This window comes from Gavia stellata, chromosome 23 (assembly GCF_030936135.1).
Source record: "Gavia stellata isolate bGavSte3 chromosome 23, bGavSte3.hap2, whole genome shotgun sequence".
Lineage (NCBI taxonomy): Eukaryota > Metazoa > Chordata > Aves > Gaviiformes > Gaviidae > Gavia > Gavia stellata.
Genome location: NC_082616.1, coordinates 12821408 through 12839612, shown reverse-complemented (window position 1 = coordinate 12839612; position 18205 = coordinate 12821408). Strand labels below are relative to the sequence as shown.

The 18205-nt window shown below is 35.9% G+C and overlaps 1 protein-coding gene across 1 annotated transcript in view; it reads right to left on the bottom strand.

Moving 5' to 3' along the window:
- RALGAPA2 (Ral GTPase activating protein catalytic subunit alpha 2) overlaps positions 1-18205 on the bottom strand; it is a 132924-nt gene that overhangs the window by 91373 nt on the left and 23346 nt on the right. Inside the window, exons 5-16 of the mRNA XM_059828587.1 lie at positions 17697-17740; positions 16588-16762; positions 15915-16030; positions 13484-13622; positions 11976-12175; positions 10294-10524; positions 8478-8651; positions 7439-7576; positions 6689-6837; positions 6156-6267; positions 5177-5414; positions 4464-4628 (exon numbers count right to left, since the gene is read on the bottom strand). Coding sequence (XP_059684570.1) covers positions 4464-4628; positions 5177-5414; positions 6156-6267; positions 6689-6837; positions 7439-7576; positions 8478-8651; positions 10294-10524; positions 11976-12175; positions 13484-13622; positions 15915-16030; positions 16588-16762; positions 17697-17740 — 1881 coding nt within the window. The remainder of the gene's footprint in view (positions 1-4463; positions 4629-5176; positions 5415-6155; positions 6268-6688; positions 6838-7438; positions 7577-8477; positions 8652-10293; positions 10525-11975; positions 12176-13483; positions 13623-15914; positions 16031-16587; positions 16763-17696; positions 17741-18205) is intronic.

Below are 18205 nucleotides of genomic sequence, written 5' to 3'. Positions count from 1 at the left end.
GACCAACTGTTCTGGTATTTACTGACCTCAAAGTATCACTGTTGACTTTAAATGTCTTACAGAAAGCAATAAAATAAAATAATAAATTAATAATTTAAAAAGTTAGTATTTCAGGTCAATGCCCATATTCAATAGCTAGAACAATTACAGTGTTACAACTGAAGATAACAGTAAGCAGCATGAGATGAAAAAACACTAAAGATATTTCACAGAATAGGAATCCCTGGAGAGCCATAATGCACCACATAAAAAACTTTTCTTTTCTTGCTACAGCAGCTAACGACTCTGGTCAAGAGTCAGAAATCCCTCCCAGGAAATGAAAGGTGGGAGGTGACAGTCATATTGTCAGAGACTTACTAGCTGGAAAGAGAAATAAAAGAAAGTCTGCTAACATGATAGAGGAACCTCACTGCTTCCACCAAACACATCTTGGCTAGGTGATAGGATGAATGCCCTACAACAAAGTAGCTTTGTATTCTCAGGCCATTACATCTGTTTTTCACATGTGTGTCTGCGTACAAGTACAGAATTCAGTTCAGAAGTTGCATGAAGTTGTTCGAGCTTTATTTATCACAACAATAAGTTCCACAGGACAAGACTGTATTGAAAGCAGGAAAAAGTTTACTACACTTCTGAGCAAAAATATGCCCACTTCTGTCTAAATAACCACTAAAATACCGAAATCTGGATTGCTGCTTTAGTTTTTCCATTCCTAATCCTTAGTGTATTTGGTCTACACTATATTAAAACTTTAACAACTGCTTGGAAACCTTTAATAAACCAAGTAATTGAAAATGTAAACATGAATAAAAGCATTTCTTTAAGAAATTAAAATAAATTTTACTTTAGTTACTAGGAAATATAAATCTAATTGTAATTCATGGTAATCTTTAACATTAAAATGAACAAAACCTGCATTGCTTGCAGTACTACAAACACTCAGAGAAATCACACTATCTGAGAACCAAGAGGCACAGACAAATCTAGATTTGCTTCTGGAATCAATGATTACAAGAAGAATTCTTTAGAAGAAAAAAATAGATCCACATTTGTAAGCACCAATTTGTAATTGAGTGTAACACAGATTGAATGATATTTTTCTTTAAAATCAAGTAGCTCGACCAGCTGTATTTCTTTGCATATTTTGCTTGCACTAGCTCATACGTTCAAGCAGTCAACTAGTTTCTATAGTAGTTTCCTGAAAAGATATTGCTCTCCTACTTCTTCCTGAGAAGGTTGCTTATTTTGACAATGAATCCAGTGACAGAATAACAAAAAAGCATTAGAAGTAGCCACATTTTGCCACCCTTTCTAACTTTGAAAAAAGACAAGACATGCTCCCATTAAACTTGCTCGTTTCTTAATGGCTACCAATGTTTTGAACAGATCCGAGGCACAGGAAGCAGAACCAGCGCAAAGTATCTCATTCCACACTACTAAAGAATAATAAACTGGACAGAAAGGGAGCAGACAGACAGCAGTTTAAAAATATAAAGAACATTTATATAAAAGATGACTTTAAAGTACAGTACCTGACAGTCTGTGAGAGCAAGAAGTGTAAGAGATACCAGGTAAGAGAGAGCTCACAGTGTGAAGCAGAAGAGGTACACTTTTAGTAGCTGGCAAAGCCTCATAAAGATGAACACAGTTGCTGATAGACTGGCTTCGCTTAGCTTCCAGGAAAAAATAAAGCAATAGTTATGTCAGAAAAAATAATGAAATATTTGGGGTTTTGAATGTCATAATACAATGAAACACAAGGTTTTTGAAAAAGAAAAAAAATAGTTTTACAACATTAAGCCCAGAAGTATTTCCTATAAGCTGTAAGTTAACAATGTGAAACTGTACCTCACACATAGAAAGTACAATAAACAGCGATTTCTGAATCACAGCAGTTCCACAATGTGCAATATTTCATTTTGCCAGTGTATGATTCCTATCTCTGGGCTAACTGGACTTACCCTTCTTTCTTTTCATTGAAGTACCTGTAACTGTACATACAGCTCAAAAGTAAAGAATGGAAAAGTTACCGAAATTCCCCTCTACTAGCAATGCTCCTCCACAAAACCAGCTACCTCTTACACTCATTCATCTCTGCTGAAAACAATCCCTTTTCACTTGAGAAGTGGGATAGCGTGTTTCTCAAAAATCAGTCTGAAGATACAGCTGCCTCTGGTTTTGCTTTTAAAACCGGGGATCCCAGCTCCAGGCTGGATAAAGCCCTGAGCACCCTGGTCTGACAGACAGCTGACCCTGCTTTGAGCAGGTGGTTAGACTTGATGAAGTTCCTTACACCCTGAATTATCCTGTGGACCCTGGTTTTGGGGTGCTGAGCCCTGCTTTCCACGTTTCTGACCAGGATGATGAAAGGGATGCAAGCTACCTGAAAGTTTTTGGAGCTCTTAAGTCACCAGAAGGGAAGGGAGAAGATAAGTGCAGTCTGAATGCATATCATACTGAATTTCTCTTCAAAACAGCAACACTTAAATGGGTTCACTGTTTCTTAGAAAGGCCAACAAAAAACCCACTTTCCAAGGTGGCTAACACTCTAGAGGCTCTCTAACATCATTAAAAGCTTGGTATTTTATGGATTAATATCCAATTGTCATAAGCTTGAAGTATCCTTTAGAGAAAGACAGCAATTTATCATCAATTGTATATTACAAGTTATGCTGAATTACAGAAGTCTAATTTATTAAGAAAAAAAAAATCTTATTCACTGTACAGTTTCTCTTTTTGTACACAGCAATGTCAATGCTGACACTTAGAAGACAGAGGGGGAAGGAAGGAGGAAGCAAAAATACTCAAGCAGGGTAGCAGACAAAAGATTTTCTGCTGCTGCAGAAATACTCTGCTCTTACTCTTGCAAGCAGCAGATGAAAAGAAAGTCTTACCTGGAATCAGGAGGTGCTTTCTATGTTGAGTTAGGGGTTTTTTTGCTGTTGTTTTTAAATGGGGGAGGGAGAATATTAGGGATTTAAAAAGAGCCCCCAGCGGAAGACACTTTCCCCAAAGTGTCCACCCTGCTAAAGAAAGTCCTCCCATGAACAGCCCTGGCTTCTGTATTCACCTTGGGGACTGCTACATTTCTTTCTGAAAGACGACACCTCTGGAGGCTTAGTAGCTGAGTTTTGTGTTTCTAAAGTCTCACATTAGAAAAGGGATATACATTTTGTATCTTTGAAATTATTATTTGTAATAACCACATGTGCAAATAAAAAACTTTTTTGCACCTGCTGATTTGGGAGCCACTGATCACCACAAATCCCATGAAGGCAAGAATAATTCTCTTTTTACATGACCATGAAACACAAAATGAAACTAAGGGCTTTTTACACATGAAGTTCATCTTCCTACCTGACAATCTACTTGCTCCCTACCAAATAAGCTTTTCTTACTAAAGGTACTAAGTTCCTTTAATTTGAACGCACACAACTAAGTAAAGTCCTTGCTGATCAATACTCCCAGGTTCTCTCTAATGCTCTGGTGAGAAGTCTAGGGCAGAAATGCTGTAGCAGAAGAAAGAATTCTCCACTGGAGCACAAATAGGAACTCGCTGAATTTAAAAATAAAACAGACACAAAGAATGAATTGACTCCATTGCCAAAATGTTTTGTGATCCAACCTGAAGACTGTACCTTAGTTATGAAGCCTGTAGCCACAAAAACATACTAAATCACCTTCAAATTTTCCTGGTAAGAAACTCAACTAATCTGTTATGAATGAGGAAGGAAGCTGTGCAGCAAAATGTCTCCTATTCAAAAGCAGGAGATTTTCTATGGAGAGTTTTAATCCATAGCCCATTGAATTGGAACACAGAAACATGCTATCATGAAATAAAAGAGAGATCAAATTCAGCCTGCTGAATCAGGTTTCTGTTCAGGTATCTGTTCAATGCCTGGGGTCACAGATATTCCCTCATCATTCCTCACCCCTGTTCTCCCTTCTCCTGTTTTCCTCTTCCCAGAAGTAAACACGAGAGAAAAAAGGAAAAGGAGATACTATATACACCCCATCATGCTAATAAAAAGAAAGCAAATAAAGTGAATAAGAAAGGATGAAATTGTTTAGTAAATATCTGGTTTACCTTGTACTCACAGTAAATAGCTAGCTGTATGAAAGTTCAGAAGCAATATATATTATCTGATTGATATTAATAACTGCTTTCTTATGAATTGATAGAAATAGGAATGTACTTCACTTCTTTACAGAAAACCATAACTTGCACATGACTAACTTGCAATTAAATGTAATGTATTTAAAAGCATACATTTAGAATTTTCCAAAGTACTTTGATTCTTCTGGTAGTGGTCAAGACATCCAGACACAGGTATGCAACATCTCTGTTTATGCATTTAATTATTAAGTTGCATGACTTTTGGAAGCCGCCACAATTCAAAGGCAGATTTAAAACTTGAGTGTTACTGAGTGTTTGGGAACATAAGCATTAGTTATGGTCTAACCTGATGCTCTTTGACGAACAATATTTCTTGCTTTCTCAACTCCTGGGGCTCCAGAGGTTGTAGCACTTCTGAATCTCATTGGCTCCACAACTTCTGGATGACTTTTCCAGCTTAATGAAAAAGATCTTCCCACTACAGCAGTCTTCTGAGGCTCTAAAATGCCACCTTAGAGATAAAGAAAACAAAATTCTCTAGCATTGTATGCTTCGGCACACTTTTTTTTAAAGTATGAAAGGACTTAGAAGTACTCAGACATGAAAAATATTAATCTTTTAAACAACATAGATGATTTTTTACTATTACTAAAAAACAATCACTACTTCAATTATGTGCATCAATTGCAAGGTGGCACATAAATGTAGCTAAAATACTGAAATTATTTAATAAAAATACATGGGAAAAAAATTTTACATTGATGACTATGCCAGACCAGAGCACAGGAAACCACGTTTCATTTCTGCTACCCAGAAAAGACTGATTTTGAGCGTGTACTAAAAACTGCTAAATAGCTATCTTCTGTTGACCCCAATTACCTTTCCTCCCACAATGAAGGATGAGAACACATAAATCCAAAGTACTTCACATTTGATTAAACAGGTTCTTACACTAGATTAAGTAGTATTTAATGTTAAGTTAAATGAAATTAATTTTCAAGTTTAAACTTAAATATTTAACTTGTTTGATACAATAAGCACTGAAGCACAGAGACCAACCTTTTCCTCTCTGCTTTTTTTCTTTTTGTTCACTGAGCTTATCCAAGGGTAAGTTTGTCATTTCCACCCCATACACTGTTCTTGCTAGCACCGCTGTTAGAGAGTCCATGATATTGGCCCACTCGTTTATGAGCTCCTCCCAGTCCGTCAGGGAGGACAAAACGCTAAGCAGCTCATCCCACAGCTCCCGAGAAATGTAAACACTCAGGTTTGCTCTGATCCAAGCCACAATGAGGGTCTGAGAGAAAAGAAACAAATGACAGTTCATGCATTTCTGCCAAGATTAATTCAGCACAACAACATCAACCCACATGTTGAAGTCAACACTGACCTGCATATTAGCGTTGATTATTCGTGATGCACAGGTATTATGCATAGATATTTCTCATCAAAAAAGCATTCCCAGAAATCAGTAGGTAAATAATTGTGAAAGTAACTGACTACAGAAATCTAAAAATTCTAAAACGTATGTTTCAGATGGTCTATTATGTTCTCTGGTAAACTGAAATAATATGCTGTGTATAACAATAATAGAATGAAGAACTGTCTCCTACACCTACAGAATGATTGTAGTGACTGAGCTACGCTTGTGACCCTCAGACCTAGATAATGCAGCTCAGCATGCAAAGTACAATATGATGTATAAATGTTTTCACCTCCTTCAATGTGACTCAGTTTTGACTTGCCAGCTGAACTTCTAGGAAAAGAGTTAAATCAAGCTTACATTTTAGAGATACTCATTGAAGATATCCCACAAAAAAAACTGTGTGCCTGGCTGTTCTACCACGGTTTGTAATAGAGCTCTGAAGAACAGATCAAATCAACTGCCTGTTGCACCTGGATCTGTCTCCCTCTGTTAGGAACAGTTTACAAAATAATTACTTCTATTATTGCAACAGTACTTAACTAAAACTATGGGTATTCATCATGAAACAACAACATTAAAAAACAAACAAACAAAAAAACCCCAAACACTCACTCGGAAAAGTAATCCTGACATGCTTTGAGCAAATGTATCCTTCATTTGGTTTTCTTTTGGCTTCTGCATCACAGCTTCTGTTATTCTAAGGAGTATCTGTAACATCTGTTCCCTGGTTCCGAAACAAAATTATACTTTTTGTTCACATGTTCTATTGTACTTGTTAATTTTCATGTACCAAAAACCCTCTTAATTCTCCAGTAAGCCTTACATATTGAGGATGTGATCACACTTCAGACTTCACAGATCATTTGCAAAACATTAGTTGGTTATGGACTGTAAAAAACTAATTTTTGAGAAGGTGAACTCAGGAATAGAAATACCAGCCAGAACCTTGAAGTCAAATAGTACAATGATGTAGCCTCAGCAGAACCTGCAATTTCACAAATCAATTCAGAGGCCAGTCACAAGTGTGACTTACAGAGTAAGGTCCACCCCTGAGAAAGCCAGTCTTTTCTCTACCCAATAATTCTCCCATAAAGTTTAAATGTTGATAATTTTCTCTGAAATGATGCAGGCTATATTAAGCTTACCATGTCTTTTTATTCATTGATAATTCCATTATCATGCGCCTGAAGATACTCAGAACTGCTTTGCAAGCATCAACTTGCTCCTTCAGAAGCACAGGGACTTCAATGCACGGTTCCAATAAGAAAACATTCGCAGCGTTTGTCAAGAATACCTTTGAGACAGGCATTTACAGTCAGTTTACATAGCATCAGGAATAAAAATGTCAAGACTTACAATAAAATACTTCTCCTCCTCCAGTCAAACCTTTCACTTTCCTTAGAGCAAGTTTCATATTTTACCTATAACTTTATTTTTCTACATCATTCTAGCAAAAGTCAGGTGGCATTACAGACCCAACAAAGGCATGCATTGCACAGTATGGGTTTTGTAGGTGTCTCTTCTGTTGGGTCAGGCAAGAGTTCCATTCCTTCAGCTACTCATTTCCTGGCATGATATGCTTGAGCAACCACCAATATTTCCAATAAATGAGGTTTAACGAAAGCAAATGTACAGTTCTGATTAATTCCTAGCACCGACAGCAGAAAAAAAATGAACCTTCTGTCTTAAAATAGATATCTGGCTCTGAGACATGGTCACATGGTTTAATATTAATTTTTTAAAAGTTCTAAAAAGTTCTGAAGCCCAAATCGTATCTTACAAAAACCATCAACTGCTGGTAGTTTTTTTCCTTAATCTCAGAGACTATTATAATTGGTAGTGTAAGTTACATGATCACGTAAGTTACAGCCTTGTACCCTTTCTATACACCACACCTGTAACGCAGCTTGAGCACCAGCTTTAACATTTTTGTCCTCGTCTTCTAATATACATCCTCTGTTAACAGCACTGGTAAAGGAGTACGTTCTTCCCCAGCTGGATGAGCGCTTATGTCCTGAACGGTCAGAGGAAAGCTTTCAAAAACATGATTCAGTTAGTGACAAAGCAGAAAGGAATATGTCCATATTTATTCAAAATCATTTAGAATGTCAAAAGCAAAAGAGGGGGAACTGTCAAGTCCTACATTCATTTCAGCAAGGGATTCATGTCTATTATTTCTTAATCTCTGAACAGACTGTATATGGCATTTAAAGGTTCATTAAAGTTTTAAGAGCTATGTTATTTAAAGTATTTTATATTACATTTTGTAGTCACTGATTGCAGTAATATTTGAATTTAAGCCTGGCAAAACTATAAATCCCCTACAAAGATAATCTGTCAAAACCTTGTAATTCTCACTATGTTTTTACAACTTGAACCTCTTTCTCAGTACAACAAAACTTCCCTTTAAATAGCTTCACAGTGTCAATAGTGTCATCAACTTTTACTGATGGTTCAATATAGGATACTAAAAAGACGATGCACAGAATTTGTATCTACACTTTAATTTCCTAGATTGAGGTGTCTGAATCCAAAGATTTCATCCAGTATATACAAATTAGTAGATATTTTTCAAATTCTTAAGTAACTAACACCAAAAGGAAATAGTCCTATGTGCACTAGGCCAACACACAGTGCAAATTTGAACACTGCAGAAGGTATTAGTATTTCTTTCATTAAGTTCTTGCGACTGTATTTGTATAGACAGGGAATAATCAACAAATTACATTTTTCAAAATAGCTGCAATCTTTCCCTGCACTCAGTAAGGGCTACTGAACACTCAGTATTTATTTAAATAGCTGGACCTTAAATAAAAGCATTTTTTAATCTTGATTTTCCACACATTTTTTAAATTGCTACTCATTTGTAAAGCGAGTTTAAAACTTAAATCATATATTGTAGGCGAACAGAATGAAGTAACACTGATACCATACATGTTTACCATCCATTTGCACCGATGAATCCTCTAAGTTGACAACAGCATCCTGACTGTCTTCCTTTTTGTCTGGCTCCTCCATGAACACAGGTTTCTCTTGCAATATCCACTTTCGATATACCTTAACCACTTTTCGTGTTGCAGATATATCAGAAGGCGGCAATAAAAAAGCCTAAATTGAAAAGTTAACTAATTTTACTATATATAGGACATAGATGTGCATGCATATGCACATATCCCCACGTTTCTGGAGGTCTTAGGAGACTAAAAATATCATATAGTGACAGAAGAACTTTGCACTGCAGTGAACAGGCACAGAAATCAATGTCTGAAAATGTCACCTGGTACAAAAAAGTGTATTTTGCCAACAAAAAATTTTTTATATCAATACGCATTATATTACAAAACCACTGAAAGAGCTGAAAATACATTTTTCATACTAAAAAACTGGTCCGTCCAACTAGGAAGAGATTACCCACTCTCCATGACTAACAGGGCCAAAAACTATAGCATTGCATTTCAGAGTACTCACAGTGTATTATCCTATACCCAGTTTAGCTGCAAAACTTTACAAAGGTATCTTGCTCAGGTTGGGGAAAATCTTTGCATCATATAGTACATTTCCTTGTCTCTAGTCAGCACAAAGTGCAACATCCAACAGCTGATTTCAACAGAAATTGAAGTGTTAACAAAAGCAAGTTTAAATATGCCCTACAGCAAGTGTATATAAAATTTCTGGAAGTGTCTTCACAGACACTGTCAAGTTATTAAGGATACAGAAACTGAAAAAGCCAGAAGCCAGCTGCTAGAATATTAGAGAAACTGCAGCTCAGCAGCAGGATAAATGGACACTACACAGAATGCTTTCAGAAAGGCTAAGAATTAGGGTAGAAAGAACAAAAAAAAGAGTAGAGGAATTCACAGTGACTAGTGAGATTCCTGTAAGGGAGAGATAAACACAAAAAGGATCCAAATACCATTATCTGTTTCAATTACTGAACACTGATCATATTCAACAAAGATGAAAGTACTGCATCACGTTAGGCTTTGTTCCCTGAAAGCTGGTCTAACCTTATATACTCTGAACAAACACCAGGAGAGGGCAGCATGCCACAGCGGTTCTTAACATACACGAAAGTTCTCTTCCTGCCAAAGTGCCACCCATCTCACTGACATGCACTGAAATGGTACAAGGAGTTCCTAAACCGTGCCACACAAGATACTTGACAGTAAAGCACGTGTGCTCACTCAGCTTCTGGAGAGCATCTTCCGCACATTTATGTGACCTGGAACTGCCACTTCAACCAATTTCTACCTTGGTAACGGACAAAAAAGAAAGCAAAAAAAAAAATTGGGACTCTCCAGTAGGTCCACACATATTTTTTTCCCAAACAATTGAAAAGATGTGAAATTAATGAAAAATACTAGTAGAAGCAATCAATGTTCAAATAGACACTAAATACTGACACTGATCACAGGAACAAGAATCTTACTAATTCAAATAATAAATTTGCAAGCTACTAGCTCCTTATACACCTTTAAATTACATCATAATACCAAGAACAAATAAAGTGGCCCATTCAAATGGGACATGTAGCCATCTGGCATCAGCAACAAGCTTCAGTTCCTATAAAAATGTGATAATTTTATTGTTAAAACTAGACCTAGGAGGGACTCCAAACTAAAAGGGTGCTGGTGTGATTAGCATCAAGTTTGACCAGTTACCTGACCAACAGCCTTCGCAGTGTTCTTTCTCATAACCAAGACATTTCCTTTAAAAAAATACATAATAGCAACTAAACATACACACTTACTTGTCGAAACACCTCATTGACAAAGTTAACATATCCTCGAGTGGACAAGAGGATTCTCTGCACCATCTCATAGACGGTCCGGTGCTGTTCTTCAATGCTGCAGAGGCTGGAATTGCTGAGCCTTCTGTCGGACAAGGTGCTGCTGTTAGAATGGCTTCTCTCCTGCTCGCTCGCATAAGACATACTGGTTTCCAGCTCTGTGCTTTTATCTTGGTTTACAACACCAACAGACTACACAGAAGAAAACACACACCTAATTAAATAACTGAAATAGCATACACCAAAAATCTGGAATACTTGCGCAGAACTCAAGATACTAGTGCTCTTTTTCAAGCAACACACTGGGATCCCAGCAGTCAGGAAGTGTAATCTTCAGTCTACTACTTGATCCAAGAAGGAATCTGGCCTTATACTTCACGTGATGTACACTTCATACGAGTACTCTTTGTCAGGTTTTGTTCTGGAATTGCATGTATTTTGCAACATCTTGAACTGTATCTGGCTAAAACAATCCAGTCAGGAAGAGACAGAAGACTAAAACACTGCTTCTGAGTTACCAGAAAGAACCCCAACTTACACTAACTCAAAGCATCGCCCAAATGCAGTCCTGCTTTATGTTTATATTAACAAGGCTGCCCTCTGTTTGACCAAGTGAGCAGTACCAGAGCAGCAATAACATCTCTGCTGCTTTTCACAATGAACTTTTTTGGTAAGATTCAGCCACACTAGTGAGGCACAAGCTAGAGTAAGTGAACTTCAAAGCCCCTAAGAAGTCAACATGTGCCAAAAGCTGTGACACAGCTTCAGCTAAGTGATAACTTTTGAGCAGTTTCCATTTCGACAGCAGCAATACCTTTATGCAACCTAAGTATTTATTTTGTGTCAGCTGTCTATAAAATTCAGTGAAAAGAAAAAAATTCTTTTTCCAGGCTATGTCTGTTGGAACGGCACAGCAGTTTATACAAAAGGTGGAATTTCCAGTGAGAAAGAAAAGATCAATAAAAAAAGCACTTTCAGTAGGTAAGCTACACTTAGCTAGTTTAGGGCTTCAAAATTCTACAGTGAATAACTCCAACAACTATCAACATGAAAATATACAGTGCTACCGTAATAGTTAATGTACGCTTTTCTGCTGGATCCTGATTTGACACCGACCTACGATTCAAGAGAAGAATATAAGTTGTCATTGATCCTAAATTTTTAACAGGAAGCTGGAGAGTGTCTTAAAAGAAAAAGCATCTATTTCTATAAAATTCATTGTGAAGTCCCTAATCCTAGAGAAGTCTCAACCACCAACTATAAAGTGAAATATTTTTTTAATATCTCATTGTAAACAGCTGCTATAATCAAGAGGAAAACAAAGCAGCCTTTGACATTGCTGGGAAATGGTCCATGGCACAAATAAGTTTGACAGTTTACAGATTAAATTCCGAGAGTCCAAACATAATACTGATGAAGCTGGTAAGGCAAACAGTTATGAAAAAAAAAAATTCTAGTAAATTACTAAAGGGTTTCCCTTAGATGTTCCTTCCTTTAAAGAAAAAAAGAATAATCAAATAATCAAGTACATCATTTATTCACTGAGGGGTAGCATCTCTTTCTTGCTTCAGTTGTCAGTGCATTGTGATCATTTGCAAGGGTAGCATGTACATAAGAAAAGAGAGGTAAACTTTAAAGCACACCTGAATAATTTTAGGGAGCATTTCTCCTCCATTTTTTGTATTCTGAACAGCAGTTAAATATTTCTTTTCAAGAAAGAAGGTAACAAGCCACTTAATAAAAACAACCCGAGCTGCCATATACGGGATTTTTGTGCTATAGACGTTTTCATTGTTTCGCGTTGCAGTAATGTATACCGGTCTTGGTCTTATATCAGGAATATCTGGTGAGATAAAAAGAGAAGATACAAAGAAAATCTAATCTTAAAAAACTGCAATTGCTTCCAGACACTGGTTAAATGTATTGAACATGTCACCAACAACATTTTCTCCATACAAAGTAACAGATGCAATGACTGACTGCTTTTATTTATGCTTATATTCTATCATAATTTTATTACTCTTAAAGAAAAGCAAGAACATGAAAACACATCTTTCCCAAACGTTATAATTTGCATCACGCAAAACAAAGTAAAGCAAAAGAGAAGGGCTGCAAAAAGAAGGGCAAAATCTGAAACTAAGAACCACTCCTACTAAATTAACGTAAGTTAATTTTTTAAATTCTACAGAGTTTTACTAATAAAGTACAGTGAGAAAGAGAAGATGGCTCTGGAACATTCAATAGTGCGAAGATTAAGAAGAAAAAGGATACTTCGCACATCAGAAAGAAGTTAACTCAGGTGCAATAAGCACTGCACAAGTTGAAATAGAAGGAAGAAAATACATGGGAAGAAGTGGAAGATTGACAAAGGGAGATAAGTTGGGTCACAATTCATTCAGATGCTTAGATTTAGGGAAAAATCACTTGCACACAGCTGAAAAACACTGAAGGCCTGGGCTCTAGCTGTGAACAACACAGCTGAAGTGGCACTGAGGTGATTTTAGGCACTAAATATTAGTGTCTAAGGACCAGAGCTAATTTTGTCAGAGGAGGAAGGGGAAGGATGATGAAGAGGCTGCAGTACATCAGGTGAGTATTAACACCACCAGCTCCTATGGACTCTAATACATAATTCAGTAGAAAATTAGGAAAAATGTGAGCGTTTCTGAAATCACATGCTTTTAATCCTGCAACTATAGCTGTACATATCCATTTCCTTTCATTTGGCCCTTCATGCTCATTTTCTCTTCAAGGAAACAATAAGTAAAGTAAGAGTAACTAAGTTAGCTACTCCCTCACACTTGGGCAGCTTGCTGATTCTTTAAAAAACCTGTCAGAGAGCATGTCCTGTCTTCATTACATATCACAGTTACAGAGTTCTCGCTCACTCGATATAAATGCTATGCCAGTGCAAATGTCCTTAGGAAAGGAGAATCAGGCCTGCCCTTACGCAGTGATGAGCGGCAGCAGCTTCCTGGACTATCTCAGAAAATCAAAAGTTGTGCTAGGAAAAAATCAAAACATGAGACAAGGGAGGAAAAAGTCCTCATTCAACAGAACTGTAGTGATGTGCCAGCAGGTAACAGAGATGCTACTGAGAACAGTCACCATTATTCCTTTTTCTACTTAAAAGACAAAATTCAGTACTTACCAAGAACAGGTTTGTAGAGGTTGGTTAGCTTTGTAAAAGATGGAAACAAGTGAGGAAGATAGTATTTTCTAAACAAGGTAAAGAGAAACTTAAAACCAGTGTCTTGGTTTTCCTTATTCTTCCACTCTAAGCTTGCAGCCTTTGTCATGGAGTTAAAGAGAAACAAACAAAAAGCTTGAAGTTAATGTGTTATACTGACGATCATTCCACATTGAATACAAAAGAGAAATAATTACATTTTAACAAGAGATATAAAAAATTAGCACTGTCCCAAAAAACTTTACAAACTGCAGCAAGAATATAAGATATTACCATGAGGGCTTTGGCATAACAAAAAAAGCAAGCTCATTAGAGGCCAGCATATTTGTGCTGTTCTAATGCAGTGAAGCACAGAAAATGTCATACTAATGTTTTTAAAAAATTTGCTTCTTACCTGTAAATTTAGACAAAGTTACTTTGGGCTACACTTTTATCACAAATAAGTTTGTCATCAGAAACATAGTCAATGCCCATGTTTAATACAGTTGCACACACATATGCAATACTCCTTTGCAAAACTTGACTCAAGGCACAAGTAATTTCCACTGACAAGGAAGAGGCTGATATCTAAGTTAGTTTTTAAAGGTACTCTTCCATTTTTGCATAGATCCAACACCAAAGAATCATACACGTACTTTCAAGTTGCTCTTTACCAACAGTTTTGAACTACAATTCCTTGTAAGACTGTGCCAATTTTGACAGAGTTGCTCTTTTCATATTAAAACACCTTCAATTTGGAATAAATTGCACATAACCTCTATAGGTGTGTTTTCTTTATTTGTATAAGAAAACCCAATACAATTTCAAATAAGAAAGGTAAAAGTAGACATCTCTACAATGAAGCACTTTTTCCAGTGATGACTTAAACCTACCTCACTTACATCGCTTCTCTTTTTGTGAAACTCAAGTGACAACTAAAAGTGTTTATCTTTTGACATATACTTCAAATTCAGGCCCACCTCTTTTTTTCTTTCTTTCTTTTAAGCAACATCAAAAGACTACAGGATTCTTAAAATTTTTTTTTCAGTAAAAGCTCTTAGTAAAGCCTGTCCAACTGTACATGGCAGATGAAAAGTTCACTGAATCTATATCCAGGATGATAATTTATTAAGTTAAAGAAAAACTGACTTGTTTACATCAGTCATGTGATATTTATTTATTTTCTTCTAAACACATTTTCTTACTTTAATCTGTATCAGATCTTTTTCCCAATCTCTACAATTGTGGAACTTGCAATGTCCTAAATTGGCAACACATACATGTAGAGCTTGGAAATGACACTGCTGAGTTTTTGTATCATTTTATTTGTTATGTAAATAAAATTACTCATATTAAATTCTACCCAGTCACAGACATAAATTTTCTTGAAGATGTAGATCTGCTCTACATTCCAGCTCTCAGCGATCATTTTGCACTTGCATCAGATTACTTTAATATCATCTCTTGTTTATAGCAAGAAGGTTACTGCCCAACTGTGCTCCCCTCTACCAAGCAACACAAATAAATGAATGTTGATGATCCACAATGACATTAGATTTATAGTGTAGTCAGTTTTTCAGATCCCAAACACGTAATAAGAGTATAAAAAGAACAGTGAAAATTTAACTGAAGTGTTGTGAGACTCTGATATGTAAAACAAAGAGTGCCGTGTAGGAAGTTGATAATTTAATACAGCCACTTTTCAAAATAAAGCATTTATTCAAGATGACAAAACCCCTTCGAAATATCATTTTGGTCTTGCCTTTTGATATTAAAAAAAAAAAAGTATCTCAAAGTCTCAAAGTATTTTATTATCTTTTATCTTTTTTTTTTTTAAATACTTAGTTCTTTAACGTTCATTGTCTATACAGTTGCCACTTTATTTAAAATGTTGCTTAACTTGTACTTTTCAAATATATACATTATCTTAATTTCTTTCCTGTACGGATTAATCTGATCTATTTCTAATGATAATTTTTGATTTACACGTTACTTGCATCCTCTTAAAAAACCTCTGAAGCCATCTCTCCTTTTTTCTCTCTTTCTCCAGTGCTCCTTTACATGTCTGCTCAGCTATGTATGTTTCCGAAGAGAACAAATTGCATCTTTACACCATATCAATTTTCTAAATGCGACCACAAGCACATTAAAAAGTCAGTTATCCTGCAAGTTTCGATAACATTCATTAATTCTTATCACAAGTGTGAAAAACTTCTTGTTTTCACCAAAAATGGCACAAGGAAATACCTTTGGGGTGATTTTCCTTTTAAAAACAAGGATAAGAAACAACAGAAGACAGCTTCTTCCTGGGGAGGGGCAAAACCAGCTCTGTATAGATACATTGTAGACTTAATTTTCTACCACAAGTACATTCCTCCAAATATGAACAGTTAAAAACATATATCCTCCGCACCTGAATTACCATATATTTTAACAGTAGCTGAAGAAAATAGCAGGTTTGGTCTTCAGCAATTTTATCTCCAGAGACAGCTGGCAAAAGTGGGGTTATTTCTTCCGGGAAAATCTTAGCTAAAATAAAAAGAAAATGTTTTAAACATAGGAAACCTGAAAATAGTTAAAGAAAATATATTTTCTATAAAAAGATTAATTTGAAAATAATCATTAATGTCTACTAAGTTGTACACAGTCAAAGTCCAGTAACTGCTTGGGCTTCCCGTATTTCCCCGAGTCCTACCACATATAACTGAGGATGGCACCAACCTCTGATTTATTGCAGTTTGGAAGGGTTAACACAAGCAATCCCTGCAGATTAACCAATAAGCTGTAAATCTACACAGCTACTTGTTTTGCAGTAACATGTTCATATAGCTGCATCTCAATTAAAAAAAAAACAAAACAAAAAACAACAAAACCCAACTATTCTAAACTCAGAATGACAAAATCAGAAGGCTATACAGCTGCAACAAATACAGTAGCTTGAAAAATCCAATATATCTCTGAATTATAAAGACAAATAGTATCATCCATGTGACATCTTCCCCACAAGAAACTCTACAGCTCCACAACAACCTCAGTGGAAGGGGGAGGCAACACACCCATCATGGACATTCTGTTCATTTACTCACCGTCTGGCGAATTAGGAGGACTAATGAGGTTATCTAGTGTACAGGGACCCCGTGAGGACATAATGGGTGGAAAGCCAGGCACAAGGCATGCAAATATTAATATCTGCTCTTCTGCACAGTTAGTCTGAAGTGCTTGAAGCCAGAGAAGAAACAGTCGGATTCCTTCACATCTTATCTACAAGGGGATGATTTTGTAGAAAAAGATATTAAAACAAATTTGTAAGTACAGTAACATAATTAAATAGTTAAGAAAATGCAGGACAAATACTTTTATCCCAGCTATGTGCTACTTCCATCATACCAAGAATAATTCCATCACACCAAGAGTAATCACATTATTAATTTAATCATGAGCAGAGAAAGGTGGGAGCAAGCTGTACCCAAGGTGGTGGCACTCCAAGGAGACAGCATTACCACTCCAACTTCAATCAGAGGCCAAAAAGTTTAGTTTCACTCCCCCAGTTCCTAGTGCCAAAAGCATCCTGGCTAGTCTCAAGACTCAATCTTAAAACGGGCTCTGGAAGTACAACAGCAAGTGTAACATGCAACTGGGGAGCTGCCAATACTTCATGACCTACTAAGTCTGAAATCTTGGCCCCACAGAGGTCAAAGCAAGCTGTTGTTCTCAACATCACTGGGATCAGAAGATCCTCATGAAAACTAAGATGCAACAAAACTACACAAGGTAGAGTATTCAATAAGTTTACTAAGTTTATTTACTTCCTTTTTATTAACAAGTTACAATTTTAATTTTAGCTATATATTTAGAAAAAGAAAAATGGATTTAAAACTCTTCGGCAAACAAGAAACCAATACGTTTAATACAGTATACTTAATGCAAGAGAGACATGAAAAAATAAAGTATTAAGCAAAATATATTGATACCCTCTCCAGGTAACTTTACAAAGATCATTAGAACAGCAAAATGACTGAAGATAAATATTAAAGTAATTTAGGATTACAATAATAAAATTCAGGATTAAAAAGTGAATAAGAAAATTACAAAGCCTAACAATTTGAAAAACACTTATATTGGAAAATTGTAAAGTGATATGCTTCATAAAAATTAAAGTTAAAAGAAATATGAATACATCATCAAAGAGAAATACCTTGAGAGAATTTCCAGTGTGCAAAAGTTTCTTCAGAATCGTTCCTGGATTAGAAAAATTAAATAGGCATGTATCAGATACTAAGATGGTCACTTTCCACCAGAACATTTTTTAAAAAATACTACAGAAAAGGCTAGTTTGATGCCATTTACTATGTGGTTACTGCACTGGTGTTTAAGAAAACTATGGGGTGAAAAAACCCAAAGTGAATCTAATTGCAATCATCATCATCAGTATTATAAGATTAAATATAATGTATCTTTACAGTGAGGTACTTTGGTTTTAGTCAGATGACAATTTCTCAAATTATTTTCATTAAAAATAAGATATCTAGGGGAAATTTTGTCTTACTAGATTTGGAGAAATCAAGAAGTCCAACTTGTAGGATTAATGCATTCAAATACACTAATATTGACAGTAATGATAAAGAAAAGATGCTAGCAATCTATACTACATTCATGTCTAAAACACAGCTATTAAAACTGCAAAATATTTCTATCTGGTTTTAG